General features: G+C 44.7%; 1 protein-coding gene across 1 annotated transcript in view; it reads right to left on the reverse strand.

Annotated features, from left to right (window-relative positions):
* The window catches only part of LOC145351035 (protein kinase C epsilon type), a 555,315-nt gene that overhangs the window by 188,860 nt on the left and 342,752 nt on the right, over positions 1 to 23,703 (reverse strand). The window contains exons 5-6 of the mRNA XM_080200633.1: positions 23,054 to 23,139; positions 22,055 to 22,184 (exon numbers count right to left, since the gene is read on the reverse strand). Coding sequence (XP_080056759.1) covers positions 22,055 to 22,184; positions 23,054 to 23,139 — 216 coding nt within the window. The remainder of the gene's footprint in view (positions 1 to 22,054; positions 22,185 to 23,053; positions 23,140 to 23,703) is intronic.

Genomic DNA, 23,703 nt, shown 5'->3' on the forward strand with positions numbered 1-23,703 from the left:
ACAGTGCCAGGGACCTGGGTTCAATTCCGTTCTCAGGTCACTGTCTGTGTGGAGTTTGCAAGTTCTCCCCATGTTTGCATGGGTTTCCTCCGGGTGCTCCGGTTTCCTCCCATAGTTCAAGGACGTGCCTGTTAAGATGATTGGCCATGCTAAATTGCCCCTGAGCATCAGGGAGTTTAGGACTGCAAATATATGGGGTTACGGGCATGGAACCTGGGTAGGATTGTTATCCATATAAGCTCGATGGGCCAAATGGCCTCCCTCTGCACTGTGGATTCTATGATTCCTCCGTGCATCCCAGTATGTCAGCGGACATGAAGTCGGGAAAGCTCTGAGAGCTATGAAACCTGGGAACTCACATCAGTGGTTGGTTGAGGGTGCGAGTGCCCAGCCAGTATCACAACTCCGGACCATCTCTCAGAGCACTCTGACACCACAACAGCTCCTACTGACAAAGCCATTTTAAGGACATGCCTTCAGCAATATGATAGAGCAGCTTAGCAGGCAGGCTGTTAAAAGTTAATGTTTATCAAACAAAATCAACCTTGATATTAGCTAGTCATTTATCACGTTGGAAAAGATTTATATCTGCTATTGAATCGGATAGGACCTGGGCAGCCTGAATTATCGTGTGGCACTTATACAAGGTGGGTCAAGCTGAAACATATACCATCAGAACAATCTTTAAGGAGTGACTAAGGTTCAAAGAGCTGTCTTCCCACATTGGGAATTCCCACCTTTACCAGGCCATCAATCTGAAACAGAGGGTCAAAATAAAGGAATAAATTCATTAAATGGGCTTCCATGAATGGATTTTTAAAAATATGTAGTGAAAGTTGTAACAGATAGTTAGAACTTTATTTTAGTTCATCTGAGCATGGCTCCTGAGGTCTGCCGCTGGTGCTTACTGGGTCAGTTAGCATGGAGACTGTCAGGGCAAGGGAGATATAATAGATCATAGGGTGTGTGGGCGGAATATTCCTGCTCCTAAAGAACTTGAAGAATTACTGAAAATATTTCTTCTGGCTCTGGGTTCTGCTCTCACCATGTTCAGCCTGACAAGGAAGACAGTGTTGTTAGACCTCTACTCTGTATTAACTGAATCCCCACCACCACCCAGCCCCTCTGGCCTGAGTGAAAACTCCCCCATCATGTCATTATTGCCAGCTTTTCAATTCCAAAGTGTGGGACCCTGTAACCTAAACCTCAAAATAAATAAACTTCCTTGTCCCCATCAAATATTTCGGGCCGGATTTTCGCTCCTGAGACAGATGGTTTAATCCGGGAAATGTTCTGGCCTAGCACACCTGCCTCAGGTAAAAGTGCCACGAATGGCACTACCTTTGCTCCAGGGGAGGGGTGTGGGAATGGATGCAGGATGGAGTTGGGTCTACCGCCCCTGGATGCAGGTCGGAGTCCTGGTACTGAGGAAGGAGGTTTAAAAGGCTTACCCCAATTCTCCAAGACTTTGTCCCAATTTGTTTTCAAACATTAGACCCTTTAGCCAACTCATGGCTACTCACATACTCCACCCACTGCCAATGGCCTCTTAAGACCCTTCGTGCCAACCCAAGGCCTTCACTCAATGGCTCCTCATACCCTCCTTGGTAATTCCATGGCCTAAAATCAGACGGGGAACACCTGGAGTCTTGCCCACAGACTGTTAAACAGTGGCCAGTTTCCCCCATCCGCTCGCAAACGTATCTTCGAGGGATCAGAAAATTCTGTTTATTTAAATTTTTATGGAAGTGGACCACAATGTAAGAGTGGAAAGCGCATGCAGAAAGTGGTGATACGCATTCAACCAAAGAGTGTCAAAAACTTTCAATTTTACTGTAACTTCAGTGCCTTTTAATAGTCACCTCTGTTACTGTATCTCTCTAGCACTGTAATGGTGTGAAAGCCATTTTACATTGTGGCATTGCGACACTGGAGGCAGACATTTGTTTTTGCCCCTGTTTAACATGAAGCACATCTTCTTTGATCTGTTTCAGTCTTGTCAACACTACACAGGATGTTTTCAGAAGTGAGCACCTGATAATTCTGACCTCATAAAAAAAAATTCTCAGTGGTTAGCACCGCTGTCTCTCAGTACCAGGGGCCCAGGTTCAATTCCGGCCTCAGGTCATTGTCTCTGTGCAGTTTGCACATTCTCCTCGTGTCTGCATGGGTTTCCTCCGGGTGCTCCAATTTCCTCCCACAGTCCAGAGATGTTGATTGGCCATGCTAAATTAACTCTAGTGTCAGGGGAGTTAGCAGGGTAACTATGTGGGCTTATGGGAATAGGGCCTGGGTGGGATTGTGGCTGGTGCCAAATGGCCTCCTTCTGCACTGTAGGGGTTCCATGAAACTTAAATGCAACAGGGGGAAAGAGAAGATGACCTGAATGTGTTCAATCTTTCAAACGTTGAGAAACCTCTTGAATGGAAGGGTGTGATCCAGACAGAAAAACTCCACTTGAATCTAACTTTGAGTAACTGTTGGGGTAATCCTCCGATATCACCCATCAGCTTTCACTCATTATCATCTTTTCAGAAAATGCTGTTGAACATATTGCTGTTCCCCCTCTCTTTCCCTTTAGATCCATTTTTCTTCCACGTTTTAACTCTGATGACGGACCTACTCATTGAAACTTGTCTTTTCTCTTTACAGATGCAGATGGATGTTCCGTGGTCAAGAAAAACATATACAAAAAGCAAGTCCGTTCTGAAGAAAGGTCGTCAACCTGCAACGTTAACTCTTGGTTTCTCTACACAGATGCTTCCAGGCTGCTGAGACTTTTCCAACTTTTTTTTTGTTCCCGTCTTTAAAACATTTTCAAACTTTTTTTTCCCAACACCCAGCACGTTGGCAAGGGTCCGGTGCCATTGTCGAGGGCTCTGTCGAACATCTTCAAATGATTTTATTGATTGAAAAGTTTTCATTGGTCTGCAAGGTTACTACTTATCATCTTATCATGAGGTTCAGAACTGGCGCAAGGACCAGAAAGGCATTTACCTCCAAGTAATCTCATGACTGTTGATTTTAGACCTCTGTGGTGGAAATCTACTTTGGGTTGTTTATCAACGGACAATAAAATCTTTCACTGCTTTGTCTCTTGCAGATTTGACTTTTGTAATGTATTGTCGTATCTATAAGTTTTTTTTTGTGAGCTGTATCTAAATTCAGTATAGCTGCACAAGTTCTCCGGTACATGTGGCCAGATAACAATTGCACTAAAAATATCCCCAAAATGCACCACAAAATATCAGCAGGTCATTGGACACTGATTGTTATCTAATAATTCTCTAAGTGCCTTGTACAAATCCCAAAGTTGGTTACGAAATCTAGGAGGCTCTTGGGTGGGCTTTTCTGGCTTCCCTTGTCCTGAAACCGGAAAATCCCACCAGAGGTCAACAGGCTTTTCCATGGTTCACCTGCTCTGATTCCCGTGGCAGGAGGGATGGTAAAATTTGCCCCCTTATATTTTCAAAACATCGATTTTCACAAAACGCATGGCATGGAAGACAGTCTTCTTTGTCCAAAATGTTACCGTACATTATATTTCGAATCATGCCGAACTCTGCATCGACCGTAATCATTCCACACTGAAAGAACTGCTCAAGGAATTGCAGTTACAAAGCTCAACGTGAATGTTACCACTGATCATTCCTAATGATACCAAACAGTTGTCAAGAATTAGTATTCATTTTAACGCTGGGAAAGCATGTTTTGTTTTCAGTCAGAGCTAAAGGTCATTTATGGAACAAATAGATTCATTCCAGTCCATTGCGAGGAGTCTAAATGATGACAAAGATATGGACGCTTTAGAAGTTTTCAGCCACCTTTTGCCAAGAGGACAGGACTAAAATCCAATCGGATTTTGTGCAAAGTGCAGGACTAACTGCAAATTGGGGTGCTTGTAGCAAAGTACATGTAAATAGGGACCAAAATCAAATAATCAGAATCAGAGACCAGCAAGCTTATCCTGAACAGTACGGAGATGTTTCCAAGCTGTGTTGATGTCAGATATTAGATTTTAATTTCATCCGCTGGACTCTCATCCAGAACTCTTGAGAAGAACAGGTTCAACTATTAAAACAAAGAAACTGACTTAACACGGCATGCTCTTTTACAATCCTCATTAAATCACGGTGTATCCACTGGCTTAATGGTAAAGGTGGCGCAAGGGACCATAAGATTAAAGTTTTAAAGTTTATTTATTAGTGTCACAAATAGGCTTACATTAACACTGCAATGAAGTTACTGTGAAAATCCCCCAGTTGCCACGCTTGAGTGCCTGTTCAGGTACACTGAGGGAAAATTTAGAACAAAGAAAACAAAGAACCAAGAAAATTACAGCACAGAAACAGGCGCTTCGGCTCCCCCCCCCCACAAGCCTGCACCGACCAGGCTAACCGACTGAACTAGAACCCCCAACCCTTCCAGGGACTGCATCTCTCCCATCCTATTCATGTATTTGGCAAGATGTCCCTTAAAACTCACTATTGTATCTGCTTCCGCTACCTCCCCCAGCAGCGAGTTCCACGCACCCATCACCCTCTGTGTAAAAATTTTGCCTCGTACATCTCCTTTAAACATTGACCTTCGCGTCTTAAACCTGTGCCCCCAAGTAATTGACTCTTCCACCCTGGGAAAAAGCTTCTGACTATTTACTCTGTCCATGCCCCTCATTATCTTGTAGATTTCTATCAGGTCACCCCTCAATCTCAGTCGCTCCAGTGAGAACAAACCAAGTTTCTCCAACCTCTCCTCATAGCTAATGCTCTCAATGCCAGGCAACATCCTGAAAAATCTTTCCTGTACCCTCTCCAAAGTCTCCACAACTTTCTAGTAGTGTGGCAACCAGAATTGAACACTATATTCCAAGTGTAGCCGAACTAAGGTTCTACTATGCTGCAACATGACTTGCCAATTTTTAAACTCAATGCTTTGGCCGATGAAAGCAAGCATGCCAAATGCCTTCTCGACTACCTGCCCCACCTGCGTTGCCACTTTCATTGACTTGTGTACCTATACACCCAGATCCTTCTGCCTATCAATACTCTTAAGAGTTCTGCCGTTTACCGTATATTTCTTATCTTTATTAGACCTTCCAAAATGCATTACCTCACATTTGTCCAGATTAAACTCCTTCTGCGATCTTTCCACCCAAGCCTCCAACCGATCTATATCCTGCTGTATTGTCTGATGGTCTCATCACTATCTGCAAATCCACCAGCCTACGTGTCATTCGCAAACTTGCTAATCAATCCAGTTACATTTTCCTCCCAATCATTTATATATATATTACGAACAGCAAAGGTCCCAGAACTGATCTCTGGGGAACGCCACTTGTTACAGCCCTCCATTCAGAAACACACCCTTCCACTGCTATCCTCTGTCTTCTACGACCGAGCCAGTTCTGTATCCACCTTGCCAGCTCACCTCTGACCCCAGGCGACTTCACCTTCTGCACCAGTCTGCCATGAGGGACCTTGTCAAAGGTCTTACTGAAGTCCATGTAGACAACATCCATTGCCCTACCCTCAACAATCATTTTCGTCACTTCTTTGAAAAACTCAATCAAGTTACTGAGACACAACCTCCCCTTCACAAAACCATATTGTCTCTCGCTAATACGTCCACTAATCTCCAAGTGGGGCTAAATCCTGTCTCAAGAATCCCCTCCAATAATTTCTACTGGCATAATTTAGCATGGCCAATGTATCTAACCTGCACATGTTTGGACTGTGGGAGGAAACCGGAGTGTCCGGAGGCAACCCATACAGACATGGGGAGAACATGCTGCCTCCACACAGACTGACCCAAGCCAGAAACTGGATGGTGGCAGAAAACATTTCTGCTTTTGCTGACAACTCACAGATGCCCAATTTAGAGCAACTAGATCTCTTCTCAATATATTTTCTATTCATGTCTGACATTGTGCTTATTGCCCACCCCTAGTTGTCTGAGGACAGCTGAGAGTCAACCACATTGTTGTGGCTCCAAAGTCACATGTAGATCAGACCAAGTAAGGGTGGCAGATTTCTTTCCCTAAAGGACATTAGTGAAACAGATGGGTTTTTCTGACAATTGACAATGGTTTCAAGGTCATCAGTAGATTCTTCATTTCAGACTTTTTATTGAATTCAAATTCCACCATCTGCAGTGGTGGGATTCGAGCCCGCGCCCCCAGACCATTGGTTGAGTTTCTGGATTAGTTTAGCAGTAATACCATTAGGCATTTGCCTCCCCTTTAGCCCACATGCATTGGGTAGGGTAGATACCAGGAGGATGTTTCCTTTCGTGGAGGAGAGTAGAACTAGGAGGCACAGTTTAAGAATAAGAGGTCTCCCTGTTAAGACAGAGATGGAGAGTAATCTTTTCTCTGGGGGGGGTTATTACTCTGTGGAATTCTCTTCCTAGGCCCCAGTGAGAGGCTGGGTCGTTAAATGTACTCAATGTTCAGTTAGATAGATTTTTGACAGACAAGAGAGTTCAGGCTTATGGGGGAATACAGGAAAGTGGAACTGAAACACAACTGGATCAGCCATGATCTTATTGAATCGCTGAGTAGGCTCAAAGGGCCAAATGGCTTATTCCTGTGTTTAAGTCCTATGTTCCTCTGAGATCACGGCAGTTATTCTCTTACCCTGGTTCCCCAGCTTAAGACTGGCAAATCTGTCCTTCAGGACTATTTCCAATTGGTCAGAGGCAGTGCTACTGAACAACTCCAGGGCAAAAACATAAAATGCTGGAAAATCTCAGCAGGTCAGACAGCATCCGAGAAGAGAGAATAAAGCCAACTTGAAGCAGCATTTTCTGTTTGTTTCAGATTCCAGCACTGCAGTATTTTGCTTTGACGTTATAGAGGTTTACAGCATGGAAACGGGCCCTTCGGCCCAACTTGTTCATGCCGCCCTTTTTCTTTTACACATTAAACTAGTCCCAAATGTCCATGTTTGGCATTCTTGGAGATGGATATTGAAGTCCTCCACCCAGGATACATTATAGGCTCTTGCTAGCCTCAGTGCTTCTCAACATTGGATGTGCTTCCTCAGCTGAGGGAAGGTGGTAGGTGTGAATCAGCGGGTGACTGTACACCATTGTCTTGTCACCTCTGGTCACTCCATCCCTGCTGGTAGGTCAGGGCATATCCAGGGGGGGTGATGGAGGAATCCCAATATTGGCTGATTATGCTTACCAGCTACGACTATGTCAGTTATTTGACTCGTCCGTGGGCAAATCTGGCACAGGGCCCCAGACGTCAGTGAGGAAGACTTTTGCAGGATTGACTAGTCTGGGTGTGCCTTTGTGGTTTCCTGCGCCAACGCAGATGCCGGGTGATTTTTCTTGGTCGAGCTTTCGTATCGGTTTCATACTTGGCTTAAGAGGGAAGTTACGAATCAACCACATTGCTGGGGTCAGGAGTTCAAACTGAGGAAGGACGGCGGATTTTCTTCCCCAAAGAACATATGCAAAAGGGATGGCTTTTTAACGTCAGTCTGGTAATATCACGGTCACCATTTTGTTTATTCATTCATGGGGCACGGGCATTGCTGGCTAGGGCAGCATTCATTGCCCATCCCTAGTTGCCCTTGAACTGAGTGGCTTGCTGGACCAATTCAGAGGTCAGTTGAGAGTCAACCACATTGCTGTGACTCTGAAGTCACACGTAGGCCAGACCTGCTCAGGACGGCAGATTTCCTTCTCTAAAGGACATTAGTGAATCAGGTGTTTTTTTCCCCCAACATTCACCAAATGGTTTTCACGTTATCAGTAGATTCTCAATTCCAGATATTTTTATTGAATTCAAATTCCATCATCTGCTGCGGTGAGATTTGAACCTGAAACATTTGTTAATCTAAGCATTGCGCTAACCAAAGTCAGTGATCTGTCCAATCAGCAAATGCAGCCTGTCCACTGACAACGGTGAACAAGCCTGCAGGCTTGTGCAAGTTTACTCTGCAATCCCACAGGTATGCTAAGGAAGAGAGGGAACATTGAGAAAGGCAAGAATGGGTTGTTTGAGGTCAGGAGCAGGAGGAGTATCAGCCTCCTTTGAGGAAGAACATAACAACCTAACCAAAATGACCAAAGTAAGTTACCTGCCCTCCTTACTCTTTCTTGCAATCTATTTGATGTTTCTAGCACTTGTTCATCACTGCTCCCTGCGATTTCTGTGTACTCTGAGACCTGGAGACATTTCTCCATCCCGCGTTATCTGCTGCCTAAAAATGTACTGGACCTCAACAGCATAGCAAGTGTGAGGAAACTGGAGCACCTGGAAGAAACCCAGGGAGACACAGAGAAAAGGTGCAAACTCCACGCAGACAGTGACCCAAGGCCGGGATTGAACCCGGGTGCCTAAAAATGTAATGGAACTCCACAGCGTAGCGAGTATGAGGAATATTCCCTCACTGCGAGCACCATTCCTTTCTTATTTTCCCTGTTAGAACTCTATGGGATTCTAATGAAAAAATCCCTTTGCTCATTCTTCACACTGTGGCTCCTCTTTGCTTGTCAGAGGAAGTAGCTCTTCGTGTCTGGGGACCTCAGGCCACGTCTGTTGGGTTGAGACTAGTTCCCTAACCACTCAAGATGCAAATGTTCTGACATCCTGGTGTGACTATGCAGGTTAATCTGTTGTAATTGGAGATATTTGCCGGGCAGCTTCTCTGTACATCGTGTTTCACTCATTAACCAGCAGTGAGAGATTTTCACCTTTAAAACAGGGGAATAAACAATCGTAATAAAACGAGAAAACACTGGAAGTAACATCTGGTGCAGATCTGGCACTAGATTCTGATGAACGCTCACTGACTTTAAACATTGAGCTGGATTTTATGCTCCTCTGCCAACGGCTTGTTAATTCTAACCTGCCTGTTCCTGTTCCACTGCAATTATACCAGCAGGATCGGTGACTAATTGCCCATTTCAGGGCCTCATCCCGCCACTACTGGGATTTCACTGATGGCAGAAGAAGCCCGTCCCAGGCAAACAGCCTAACAGGGTTAGGTGGTGAGTTGGGGGTTGTCCCTCCTTAACAGGCTCGGAGGCCCCACTGGATGGTCCCCCTCAAGGTTTTACTCGCCCCCTCCCACATCTATCGAAATTCTGAGCAAATGTCACACACTCTGTCCCAGTGCGCCGGCTTCTGATTGATTGGAAACTCTCTGAGGTGAGACTTCCTGTCCTTGAGGGGCGGAAAGCCTGCTGTGAGTCAATTATCGGTCAGTTGGGGTCAACCTTTCAATCTACATACCCTCAGCACTCTTTAATGCACCCCTTCTCTCTCTCACTCACTCAGCCACTCCCATCCCGCCGCTCATTCACTCCCACCCACCTCACTCACTGCAGACTAAAAATAAACTCTGGGAGGGACTGTGGGTTGTTCCAATGTTTAGGGGGGGGGAACGTTCATTGTGGGTGACACAACACACGGGATGCCCAATGATTTAAGAGGTGAAAATGGGGAAAATGTAGAGCAGATGCTCTGCAGAAGTCAACCTCTAGCTCCTGAGGCTGCGGGTACAGATCTCTGGAGCCCTGTTGTTAAAAAGGAGCTCCCAGCTGGAGGCGACGAGGACGCTCTCAAAAAGACCCGATTCAAATGTTGTCGTGTGCCTGAATCGGAGATAACATCTGCTCCAGTGTTTGAATGTTATATCGAGAAGCAGCCATCTCGAATAAGCCGCATTTTCACCCATTCTTCCTGGATGGCCTTGACTTGACCCCAACCCTCAAAACGCCAAGTGATTTTTCTATATCAGAATACTCTGCAGACTCGCCTAACTTGCCTCAACAGCTCTCTATCCATCTCTGTGTCTTAAGTTGCTGATTAACATCAGAAACCAGTGGTTACATTGTTTTGCTGATAGAGTCATAGAGGTTTACAGCAATGGAAACAGGCGCTTTGGCCTAGCTTGTCCATGCCGCCCTTTTTTCTAACCACTAAACTTAGTCCCGATGGCCCACGTTTGGCCCATATCCCTCCATACCCACCTGACTCAACTGTAACTGTCTGGACGCTTTTCAAAGAAGCAAAGAGACACCTCTACTCCTACCTCTGGCAGCTTGTTCCAGGCACTCACCACCCTCTGTGTGAAAAAAAAAAATTGCCCCTCTGGATCCTTTTGTATCTCTCCCCTTAAAATCATTCCTAATTTCAGCAAACTTTGCCTCTTGTCACCTCCTCTTGTCCCCTGACAGCTGACAGTTCAGTACAATTTTATTATCCTGTAAACGTAATGGCATAACTTCACTTAGTTAACAGCTCTATTTTTGACAATCATTCCATTCCAATCCTATCTCCGACCTTCTCCACATTTTAAAGGGCCGTTTGCACATTCATTTCGGAGGATTGTTGTCTCTCGCCAGTCAAAAGCATCGTTTAAGCTTCTCCTGTGACATACTTATTTTCTCCCCCTGCTTCGTTGCTCCTCTTCACTGATATACGCAGCTGTAAACACCGAATTATTAGCCCGTGGAACAAATCTCCTCCACATCCATGTTTAAATTTTCATGACCTTGTGAACGTCCGGTTAAAACAATCTGCACGTATTTGATTGTTCTGCATTTTACTGCCATCTAGTGGGAGACATTGGTACAGCCCTGCCCTTATTTACGCTGACGGATTAATTCTTGGTCTCTCAGGAAATAAGGAGCGGAATCTTGTGTTCTCCCCCCATGCGCGGGGGAGGGGGAACCGCAGGTTGTGACCCCCGCCATCTTCCCACCTTCACCCTGATTAAGTCAGTGGCAGGAAGGCCTGTGCGCACCATGTCCCGCTCAGCTCCCAATTCATGCCCCAAGCAGCACCGTGGCACAATGGGTTAGCACTGCCGCTTCACAGCATCAGGGGCCCAGCTTCGATTCCTGGCTCGGGCCACTGTCTGAGTGGAGTCTGCACGTTCTCCCCGTGTCTGCATGGGTTTCCTCCAGGTCACTGGTTTCCTCCCACGCTCCAAAAGGTTAGGTGTATTAGCCATGCTAAATTCTCCCTCAGTGTATCCGAACAGGCGCCAGACTGGGGGATTTTCACAGTAACTTCATTGCAGCGTTAATGTAAGTCTACTTGTGATAATGATAATAAGTAAACTTTAAATAAGGGTCTCGTCCTGCTATCACTGGCATGAACCAAGCAGCAGGCTGGGGGGGGGTGCTTTGCATGCAGACAGCACAACAGGCAGATCCGTGCGGACTTGCTCTTGGGCCCCATGGGGGTGGGGTTGGTGGGCATGTGGCGGGAGCTTGTCTCTCTTTCAAAGGCACTTGGTGCCTGGTTGTGGGACTGAGCACCATGAGGGGGGGGTGAGTCCCTAGCCAGGCTGAAAGCCACCACTCCCCTTCCTGCCAACCATCCTTCTTTAATTGTGGCCTCCCCACCCGCACCTCACACATCCCGCCTACTATGGCTCACTTCTGGCACAGTATCCAGCGACAATCCAAGGCCTCAGGTGGGTGCCTCCGTGGGTGACACCTCTGACTGACCAGGAAGATCTGAGTGGGCAAACCCTGATTAAGCCTGTGGCAGGAAGGCCTGTGGACCATGTTCTGCCCAGCCACCCTCGCCTGCCGCTGCTCTATCATTGGAGATGGGGCTCTGTTTGACTCTGCGGCGGATGGCTAAGACCCCTGTCACCCCCACAAGATTCCTCCCAGAAGAAATATGGGGAGCGGGAAGTGTAGCTAAGGCAAAAAGATCTGATCACATTGAATGAGGGAGCAGACTTCACTGGCTGTGCGGTCTACTCCATTCTCCAATTTCTTCTGTTCCTATATTCTCACTTTGTTTCCTTCCTGCAATAACCAAGATCAGTAAAACATTCCAACGTACTTCACAGGAGTTGTATTCAGACAAATTACGGCACCAAGTCACACACTAGGGACAGCTGACCAAAAGCTTGGTCAAAGAGGTAGTTTTTCGGGAGCATATTAAAGAGGGAATGTGGATAGAGCGGCGGAGAGGTTTTTGGCGATGAGCTCAAGCTGTTTGAAAGACAGGACTGTCATTAATTTTAATTTCAACCCTTTCAGTGTACAGCAGCCAAGTTTCCTTTTTATTGTTGGTGTCACATGCAAGGAACATGATCTCAACAGTGATACTTACCCATCATGAATGCCATTTCTGTAAGCAAGATGGATAATATTATGTTATACCCTATTTATAAAAACAATCTTGTTTAGTTTTCTAAAGCTTTTCCCAACACCCTTCCGTGTTGCACAGGCGAGTGGGTTTCTACTGAGGGAAGTTGGCTTGCTTCACAGTACAGCCTGAACTTGACCTCCTCACCCAACTCGAGATTTGGGTTTTCCAGGCTGCCGTGAACCCGGCTCCCGGCTAAGAAGTCCGGCGGCTGCTTCCCAGGTGAAGAGCAGCTGTTCCGCAGTCCTTTTCACACCAAACTGGCGTCTAGTCGGCTGGACGTGGCACTTCCTCCTGCTCGCGGTGACAGGATGTCCTGCCTGAGGACAGCCGCCAGCCAGCCAGTCAGAGGCTGGCAGCTTTCCAGTGCTGGCAACCCTCCTGGGAGCACAGCCGGTACAGCACATGGGGCTTCATAAGGCGATCTGTGCTCTTTCACAACTTGTTTTAGGGAGTATGCTAGGTCCTAGCGAGGGGGCTGGGTGAGGAGGTGGGATTGGGAGGGGAGGGGGAAAATGGAGAGGGGGAAATGGAGGGGGGGGGGAAGTGGAGGGGGGGGGGAGTGGAGGGGGAGGAAGTGGAGGGGGATAACAACTTAGCTCAGGGATGCCTGCTGGCCAAATATGTGGCCCTCTCCCACTTTTTTGCCCACTTAAGGCCTCAACAGTGAGCGGACCTGCCACCACCACCCTTACTGCTGGTAAAACCACAGTGGGGCAGGAACTGGTCCCTCAGCAAGTGGAAGTAATATTGAATCCCAGATGTTAACTGAACAAGACTCTCTGGATGAGGCAGTTGGATGTCAGTTTTGGCCCATTCATCTAGTTTAATACCTCCATATACATAAAAACATACATTTGTCATGTACTTTTTATGCATTATTACAATGTTATTTCTTTTATTCAAGTTATTGAACAGAAAAATGGTTTCAAGATTGTCAAATAACAGATGGAAAATTACCAAGGTCAAGCCTTACATTATCTCTATTCCTTTAAAAAATGAATGCAACATTCAAAGACACCATTAGATGGAATCATACATTCCTTTTCCTGCTGTGATATATACTTCATTGTCAGCGAGAAGTGACACAGCAAATGAAATAGTTGATGACAAAAAAGACTTCTCTAAAATGTGACATTATTTCTAAAACTGCACATTGTTCAATGACACAAGTGCCAATGGCTCCAGGTAGTCATTTTATCAGCAGTTTTTAAGCTGTACTTTTTATTTGTAAATGTTATTGGTAGCGACCATGGCTGGAATCTTACTGCCCCGCCTGCCACGGGAATCGGAGCGGGGTTGGGACTTGGATGGGATTTTATAGTTTCAGGATGAGTGAGATCGTAAAGTCTCGCCCAACAGGTCAGATGGGCATTGCCACAATTTCCTCAGATATATCCTCCAGGTGCTCCAGTTTCCTCCCTCAGTTCAAAGATGTGTAGGTTAGATTGACTGGCCATGCTGAATTGCTCCTTAGTGTCCCAGGTTCTGTGAGTTAGAAGAATTACCAGGGTAAATACCTGGGGTTACAGGGATAGGGCCTAGGTAAGATGCTCTGTCAGAGAATTGGTGCAGACTCGATGGGCCGAATGGCCTCCTATATTGAAGGGATTCTATGCTATCACAATGGTAAAGTAAAAGTTAGACATAGAGTTGGCATGATCTGACACTGGGACACTTTTTTTAAAGCTTTCAAAGTTTATTTATTAGTGTCACAAATAGGCTTACATTAACACTGCAATGAAGTTACTGTGAAAATCCCCTAGTTGCCACACTCTGGCACCTGTTCGGATACACAGAGAGAAATTAGCATGGGCAATGCACCTAACCAGCATGTCTTTTGGACTGAGAGGGGAAACCGGAACACCCGGAGGAAACCCATGCAAACATGGGGAGAATATGCAGACTCCGCGCACACAATTGACCCGAGCCGGGAATCGAACCCGGGTTCCTGGCGTTGTGAGGCCTTAATTCTTAATACAGGTCAGTTACTGCACAGTTTTAAAAAATAAACAACAGCTTTTGAAAACAAAACTGGAATTAACCAGTTTGATCCTCACTTCTTCGCAAAGGAGATTTTCATTTCCTTTAACTACGTTATTTCAACCCTTGGGGGAGAGGGAAAAACATGTTTTGTCTCTGCACCGGGGAATTGCCAATAGCATCACTCCAGCGGAAAGTATCACTGATAACTATTTTTTATCTTAACACTTGGGTGATTCATAAAATTTGCAATCACTGCTGGAAGATGTCAGTGAGCCTAATTTTACATGTACTTTTCTTTATTTTGGTCTTAAAGGTTAAAATGACAGTTTGCATCCCTACCTGTGCCCCAGGGGCACCAGTACTGGATTTAAATACTTACAGAGCTGTTTCACCTACTAGACGGACTATGGAGATAATATTCCCAGATTACAGTAATAACCACTGTGATAGCATGTCCGCATTACAGGAAAACCCATACAGTTCCAGTCTCCATGCCTAAGGATGTCTTAGTCGTAGAATTGGTTCACTTGTTGATTCAGCCTTTTGGTTAAGATCAGGGGTGGGGGGATTTTATGGCCTCACTCATCCTGAAACCATAAAATCCCACCCGAGGTTAACAGACCTTGCCATGGTCCACCCTTCACCCAGTCCAAGATGAGATGCAATGCCTTTTCTTGTCAGCTTGCATCTTGAATGTCCCTCTTGTGGGGGACAATGAATTGGATTCAATTTGAATTTTGAATAGGCTTTTGGAGCAAGCCAGGAAGTCCACTCTGCACACTGCATTTGTAACTTGGAGAATGGACTAATTTTTTTTTAATAGATTCACTTGTTGATTCCTGGAATGACAGAATTGTCTTATGAAGACAGGGTGTGTAGAATTTGCCCAGACTGTCTTAAGTTTAGATAAGATATTATATTAAGTTGCTCATTCTCTACACCCCAGCTATGGCTTAAACACCCCCTCCTTTCCTTTTCTACTTACAATATGCCTTTTCTGTATAGTGCGCAAGAAACAATACTTTTTTTATTCATTCGTGGGACATGAGTATCACTGACTGGCCAGCAATTATTGCCCATCCCTAGTTGCCTGAGGACATTTGAGAGTCAACCACATTGCTGTGGCTCTAGAGTCACTTGTAGGCCAGACCAGATAAGGACAGCAGATTTCCTTCCCTAAAGGAACCAGATGGGGTTTTTTTTCCGACAACCGACAATGGTTTCATCAGTAGATTCTTAATTTTTTTTTATTGAATTCAAATTCCACCATCTGCCGTGGTGGGATTCGAACCCTGACCCCCAGAACATTAGCTGCGTTTCTGGATTAATACCACTAGGCCACTGCCTGTATACTAATACGTGCATAATAATAATAAATCAAAAGAAATGAGAGGTGATCTTATTGAAACAAAGTAAGTATCTGAGATTGTTCTAGAAGATGCTGAACACCTGTTTACTCTTGCTGGAACTAAGGCCCCGGATAACGGGATAACCAATGAGTGCAGATTTCTTCAATCAGAGGGTTGTAAATGTTTGAAATTCTCTACCCCAGATGGGGCAAAAATATCCAGTCACTGAGTGCATTCAAATTTGTGACTGATAGATTCTGGGGTATCTCGGGGAAATCAAGGGATACGAGGATATCAGTAGGGTGGTGAAACAGAGATCCAAAGCCAGCTATGAGCTGTGGCGAAGCAGGTTCAAGGGGCTTACTCCTGCTACTAATTCCCATGTTTCTATGATGAAAATCTGTTCCGATTGGGGTAGAAATCTTGGTGATTAAATGTCTAAATAGGTATTTGTGGATGAACCACAATTTTCTCCAGATAAATAATGAAATCGCTATTTCCAGCTCCCATCACAGGTCCTATTCACTCTCTCTTGATTCCAACCCCTTTGGGGCTGAATGAACTCAAAACATAAGCTTCACCTTCACTAAAGACGTGGTGTAAGCGGGGCAAGCTGAAACCTTACACGAGGGATAGTCTTCCCTAGTCCCTAGACCACAGGTACTGATGGAGGCTCAAACCGACAGCAGAAGGAGAAACCTTCTGGTTTTTTTCAAAGATTTAGTAACTTCCTTCCAGTGAAGGATTATGTCAGTTGTTTTGTGGTACGGAATGGTACGGAATGTACAGAATTACTGATATTTTGCTGGCTGAAGTGGAATCTGAAAACACAGATTTATTCTCAGACATCTTTGCCTCCAAAAGGCAACCAATCATCAGACAAGTCAACTGTGTCACACAGTGCCACCTGCAGGAAACATGAGCCACTGATACAGTGCAAAAATTAACTTTAATTTTTCCCCTCAGTTTTTAATATCAACTTAAAATTCACAGCTCCTGAAACTTAGTACCAGTAGAGCTACATTTTCACTTACTTACTGAGTGTGACAACATAGTGCACGTGGAATTTGTGAAAATGTCTATTGTTAACTTTTGTTCCCACATTTGTGAGCCTTCTCACAATCCACATGTAGCGATATAGGTATATTACACTCACTTGCACAATATAACACAACAGTAATAATCACTGGTTGCATTTATATAGCACATTTACCACTGAAGAAGTCCCAAGAACAGTAGAAGAGTAATCAGGCAGAAGTGGATGCTGAGCTGAAGGGAGAGAGATAACAGAAAAGATTGTCAAAGGCTTAGATGGGTTCTAGAGGATGGCCTCTTCTAAGAAAGAGGAAGAGGTGTAGAGTTGAAGCAGTTTGGGGGTGCAATTCCAGGACGTAGGGCTCAGATGGCTGCAGGGGTTACGAGGGCAGCTGTCGCACAGATAGCCAGGATCGGACGAACGGTTTGGTACAGTGCACTATTGGAGGCTGTACAGAGCAGCAAGCCAATGCATGCAGGGATTGAAACACAAGATTAAGAATTTTAAATTGAATGCACTGGCCTGAGAGAGAGTGCAGGTCACCGTTCACAGGGGTAATACATGATCAGGAAGTGGTGTGGGCTAGGATACGGGCAGCAGCATTTTGCACGCGCTGATATTGACAGAGGAGGCCAAGCAGCAGGCCTTTGGAATAGACAAGTCTGCAATCGACAAAAGACTAGATGCACTGAAGTTGGGGCAGAGCGTTTCACTGAGGTGGATGTAGTTGATATTTGGGAAAGATATGGGCTCAGTTTGGGGTGAGGAAGGCACCAAGATTGTCAATGTGTTTTTCCAACCTGAAACAATGCAGGGTGAAGTTGAAATTGTTGTGAAAATTATGGACCTACATTTTCGCTTTGAAAGGCCAACTTCAGAGGCACTTAAAAATGGCAATTGAATCCCTTTCCTGGGTCCCCACCCTAATCCCATTTCCGGCAATCTTCACCAGTGTGGATTAAGGGTGTGGATAGCTAGCCAACCTGCTCACACGCAGCACTCCTGGCCTGGCTCCATTCCAGGACTAGGTGATACAAACCTCCCCTTCTCCCTGCAGGTGGAGTTGGTCCCCTTCGGTTAGGACAAGTGGTTCACAGCCTCTCACAGGAGTCATGAACACAGACATCAACCAAAAACAAGCCATTCAACATTCCCATTAAAATATATCGACCCTCTCATCTTCTCATAAAGCTGTCAATCAATCACAGTCAGAAGCCTTCATGCACTTCAGACCGTTTAATCTTGAGCAAAATAAACACACATGGTGAAAAAAATCTCATCAATGAAACAGCAATTATTAGAAAGTAATAGGGATGTCAATCAGAGATGACTCTCCCCTCTATAGCTGTATAAACTTTGCTTGCTAAGGTCGAAGTGATTTATCCAACCTTGGAGCTCAGCCAAACATTCATAAAGATAATAGCTTTGCTCATCTCACTTAATGACTCCTGCTTTCCACCATATCACTTTTTCTTTCTCCAACTGTCCTCTTTCCATGATTTTGCATTTGCTAAAAACCTTTTACATCTTTTATATCTTGAAAAAAGTTACTGACTTGAAACTTTCACTCTGTTTTTCTCTCTATGCAGATATTGCCTGAGTTGCTAAGTATTTCTAACATTTTCTGTTTCCACTTTAGATTGCCAGCATTTGCAGAGTTTTGTTCTGCTCATAATGATTTTAGTTGTTTGAATGTTTAACTGAAGGAATTTATGATTCACCTACAACTAGGTTTGACAGTTCTATGCCATTGGAATGATCAAAGGAACCGGTAAATTAGTTGAGTTGGGTGTTGGCAAGGTACATACGGCAGCTGACTAAGATGGGGCGTTTTCAGGTTGGCAAACGTAACTAGTGGAATGCCATTTGGGATTAGTGCTGGGGCCACAATTATTTACAATATATATTAACTTCCCTTGTCTAAGTCATTAATGTATTATTAATTGTCCTATAAGTTTGTGGATGACAAAAATAAGCAGGAAGGCAATTCATGAGGATGAAACTAAGGGTGGGATTGTCCGGCTGCACTCGCCCCAAGATTGGAAAGTCCTACCCATGGTCAATGGAGCATTGCATGGTCTGTGTCCTGCCCGCTACGATTCCTGTGGCAGGTGGGATGGGAAAATCCCACCCGAAGAGTCTAAAGAGGGATTTAGACAGATGAGTGGGAAAAGTGAGTGCGAAATAACTTAGCAGGTGGAGTGTAATGTAAGAGAATGTGAAGTAATATACTTTGGTAGGAAGAATAAAGGATTTGGGGGTCCTCATGCATAAATCATAAAAAGCTAGCATGAAAGTTCAGAAGGTAATAGGGACGGCAAATGTTCATCTTATTTCAAAAGGGAATGGAGTACAAAAATAGAGAAGTCTTGTTAAATTGATGCAAAGTGTTGGTTAGACCACACCTGGAATGCTGTGAATAGCTTTGGTTCCCTTATCTAACGAAAGATATACTACAAATAGAACATTACAGCGCAGTACAGGCCCTTTGGCCCTCGATGTTGCACCAACCTGTGAAGCCAATCTAAAGCCCATCTGACCTACACTATTCCAATATCATCCGTATGTTTATCCAATGACCATTTAAATGCCCTTCATGTTGGCACTGGAAGCCAGAAACATTTCACAAAGTTGATCTGGGTATGGGGGGGATTTTCTTATGAGAGGTTGAGTAGATTGGGCCTATACTCATTGGAGTTTAGAAGAAAGAGAGGCAAACTTACTGAGACATAAGATTCTCAAGGGGCTTGACAAGTAGATGCTGAAAAGTTGTTTCCCTCGTGGGCCAGAGGGCATAATCTCAGAGTAAGGGGTCACCCATTTAAGGTAGAAATGAGGAGAAATTTCTTCTCCAAGGGGAGTGTTTCTTTACTGCAGAGGTGGAATTATTAAGTATATTCAAGGCAGAACTGGGCAGATTTTCAATCAATAAGGGAATCAATAATTACTCGAAATAAAGCAAGAAAGTGGAGTTGAGGATTATATCAGATCTGTCACGATATCATTGAATGGTAGGGCAGACATGATGGGCTGAATGGCCTACCTCTAATCCTACCTCTTATGGTCTTACAGACTTCATGTCTTTGGATTATCTTGCCAAGGGACAGGATGGAGATGCAAAAGATGAGAGGGGCAAGGATAGATCCATGGGAGAGACTTTAGCTAATGGTGAAAAGATGGGAAAATAAATTGGGCCAACTCAGGGCTATTCCAATGAGATGCACAATGGGAAAAAAGATGTTGGGGGAAGTAGGTATGTCCCACCATATTTCAGAGAGGGCAGCAAAGGATAATACATCATAGTTACAGTCGCAGAGGATGTAAGTTGTGACTTTGTTTAAGACCATTTCAATGCTGCGGCAGAACAGAAATCTGATTGGAGAGGCTCAAACAGAAAAACAAAGAACAGTTCAGCCCAGGATCAGGCCCTTCGGCCCACCAAGCCTGCACCAATCATGTTGTCCTACCTAGACCAACCATCTGTATCCCAATATCCCCGGTCTGCTCATGTGCCTATCCAGATTAGTCTTAAATGTCACTAACGTGTCTGCATCAACCACCCAGGCCCCTGCCACCCTGTGTGTGGAAAACCTGCATATCTCCACTGAACCTTTCCCCTCTTATCTTGAACTTGTGCCCCCTTGTGAGTGTCATTTCTGCTCTGGGAAACCTTTCTATGCCCCTCATTTTAATAAACTTCTATTAGGTCACCCTTCACCCTCTGTCTTTCCAGGGAGAATAGCCCCAGTTTATTCAATCTCTCTTCATAGCTAATACCCTCCATACCAGGCAAAGTACTGGTAAACTTTTTTTCTGTATTCCCTCCAAGGTTCCCATGTCCTTCTGGTAGTGTGGTGACCAGAACTGGATATAGTATTCCAAATGTGGCCTAACCAACGTTTTATATAACTAACATAATTTGCCAACTTTTATACTTGATGCCCCGGCCAATGAAAGCAAGAATGCTATATTATTTCTTCACCACCTTTTCCACCTCTGCTGCCACTTCTAAGGATCAAACATGAGTTTGCTGGAATATGCACAAATTTGGAAGATGAGCACACATTTCCAGACTTTAGAGAGGAAATTCAGGCTGGATATGGGCAGGGAAATTGCAAAAAGCGAAAGGATCCAAGGTGGGTTTTTTGGGGAGGGGTTTGACAGTGTCAGATTCGAAAGCAAGGAGAACTGTTCCTAAGGAACTGTTCAGAAAATCAATGAAAATTGAGATCAGGAAGGAAAGTTGGGTGATAAGAAGTTTAGTGAGAACGAGGTTACGGGAATAAATTGTGGGTTTTGTGGGCAAGAGCTGGGTGATGGTTCGGAGAGAAACTAAAGATGATGCAGATTCAAGACTAGGGCAAGGAATGTTTGCGGAGATACTTGGCAGAGGCAGCTGAGAATGTGGTCTCAATCTTACCAATAAAGAACTCAATTTTTGGAGGTGAGGGTGGAAAGGATAGTATTGGGGTGGGGTGGTTTTTAAGAAGATTGGCAAGGTTGAAAAGAATGTACACTTTTCTCCCCAGGGTGATTGTGGAGTAGTGGACAGTTCTGGTGGGCTAGAGTTGAGGCCTATCACTGCTTGATGTGTCCAGCTGGCATGTATTACTGTGCTGCTTAAGGTGGGTGAGTTCCACACACGAGGACGGTCTCAACCGGGATCTTGGGTTCAAGTCACACTATCTGTAACCCCCACGGCTAGCTTGGGCAGGCAAAATCTCACTAACTGTCCTGGCTGGAGACAATACACACCTTCTCAACCTGTGCTTAACCCTTTCTCTACGCACATTGTCTGCACTTGTAAAGATTTGATTACCTGTTAAGACTCGCATTCCTACCATTATCTTGTAATTGAGCTTGTGTCTATTATGCCCTGTTTGTGAAACAAATCCTGCACTCACCTGATGAAGGGGTAGCGCTCTGAAAGTTTGTGCTACCAAATAAGGTGTTGGACTTTAACCTGGTGTTGTGAGACTACTTAATGTGGATAAAATTTCTTTGTTATGCTTTTAAATCGCATTTCATATCTCCACGCAATACACCATCTCACATGTAGCTCCACAAACCAGAAATAAAGAAAGTGCAAAATCAGAATCCATCTTTGTGATAAGACATTTATCCGAGATCTCATCTATTATATGGGCAAAAAGGTCCCAGGACACCACTGAGAAGTAGCGAATCAGAGTTCTCCCCCAGTGTCCCAGCCAACACCACTGAAACAGCGTCTCTGCTCACTGTCACACGCTGCTCATAGGTACTTGCTGTGTGCAAATTGATCTGTGCATTTCATACACCACCACTGTGACCACACTTTGGAAAGTACTACATCGTCTGTGAAACCGTTTGGGACATCCAGAGGTAGCAAAAGACACTATATAGATGCAAGTTTTTCGCTCTACAAACTCACTGACCTCTTCTTCCAAGAGCAGATAGTGCTGATTAAAATGTTATTTGGTGAAAATCTTATTGAATGATCAACATTTGACATTTTTTGCATCCTTGCTACCTGAAGTCACTCACTAAAAGGGGTAGTGACTGTGGATTTCTTACCTTTGCATTGTAACCCTTGTTTCATCAAACCCCAGAGCAAAGAGCCGCAGTGATCACAGAACGTGGGTACTTTGAAATTGTGAATGCTAAACTTATGAGGCATGTTGACACTGAAGCGCTGGGAGCCCACCTATGCAGAAAGCAAACAGAACAGATGCACTTCAGACAATTATTTTGACACACACGCGGTTTCAGACACTCACACACAACAGTTGTAGGAACCACAGAACTGTACGATCCAGAACTTGATCACAAAATCCCTACAGTACAGGAGGCCATTTGGCTCATTGAGTCTACACCAGCTACAATCCCACTCAGACCCTATTCCCATAACCCATCATATTTACCCTGTTAATCTCCCTGACACTGAGGGACAATTTAGCATGGCCAATCAACCTAACCTGCACATCTTTGGGCTATGGGAGGAAACTGGAGCACCCTGAGGAAACCCACGCAGACACGTGGAGAATTTGCAAACTCCACACAGACAGTGACCCGAAGCCAGAATTGAACCCGGGTCCCTAGCACTGTGAGGCAGCAGTGCTAACCACTGTGCCACCGTGCTGCCCTGTGCTGCTAATGATGGGTAGTACACAAATGTTGACTTGTTAAATGCACTCTGATGTCCTTTTTGTTCACTGTTGAGGTTTTATAAGGTCTCAGTTGGTTCGCTGCTCAGCTACACTTACTCTTCCATTATGAGCATGTTGCCACATTTGGTCACGGTCCAAAGTTAGTGAGATCTACTGACTTAATATCAACTAACATGGAGACACCAGAGGGGATGGAGCAGGTGTGGGAAGTGAAGTTATTGTAGGTAAATTTCTGTCAATGATTAGACAGATAAGGATCCAAGCAGGCAGTCCCACCCAACTGGAAGATGGTTGAGAGATGCTGGAGGAAGATGGCGTTGTCAGATGTATCAAAGACTGCAAGCGGGTCGAGAAGCCCAGGGATGCTAGGAAACAGTGGTGCAATTCCAACAGGTGAAATATATACCTCATCCTGTGCTTCTTGCTTCTTCAAACCAGCACACTTGGTTATGATGAGCTCATGACATCGTTTGTGCACCACACAGGTACAGACTGTAAATGCAAATCAATAGCAAGCTTTAGTTCACTATCAGTTTAAAACTGCATGAATACTAATCACAGTCAGAAATAGTGTAACAGTACAAAACCAAAAACCAGCAACCAAATCCATCGATTGTCAGTCAAAGTTTCATTACATTTACTCTCTTTACAGTTCATTTCTTTCTTTCAAAATGTAAAGTTAATAAGTTGTGTGAGCATCAATGTTCATCTGTGAGACAAATTCTAACTGGATACAACCAGTAACACGAATGAGATTTGACCCCCCCCAAGAACAAGGTTTGCTCTGAAACTTTGCACTTTCTAGCTGACTTGAGGAACTAATATCATAAGTTGAATAATGTGACCTGAGCCTTTGATGTCCTAACACCGGTTTGTAAGTCTAGCCATAATCAATCATTCATAGAATCATATAGTGCAGAAGGAGGCCAGCGAGTCTGCACTGACTACAATCCCACCCAGGCTCTATCCTCATAACCCCATGCATTTATCCCAGCTAGAACCCTGGACACTAAGGGGCAATTTAGCATGGCCATTCCCACCTAACCTGCACATCTT

Source organism: Carcharhinus amblyrhynchos, chromosome 12, assembly GCF_965287045.1.
Source record: "Carcharhinus amblyrhynchos chromosome 12, sCarAmb.v2.hapA, whole genome shotgun sequence".
NCBI lineage: Eukaryota > Metazoa > Chordata > Chondrichthyes > Carcharhiniformes > Carcharhinidae > Carcharhinus > Carcharhinus amblyrhynchos.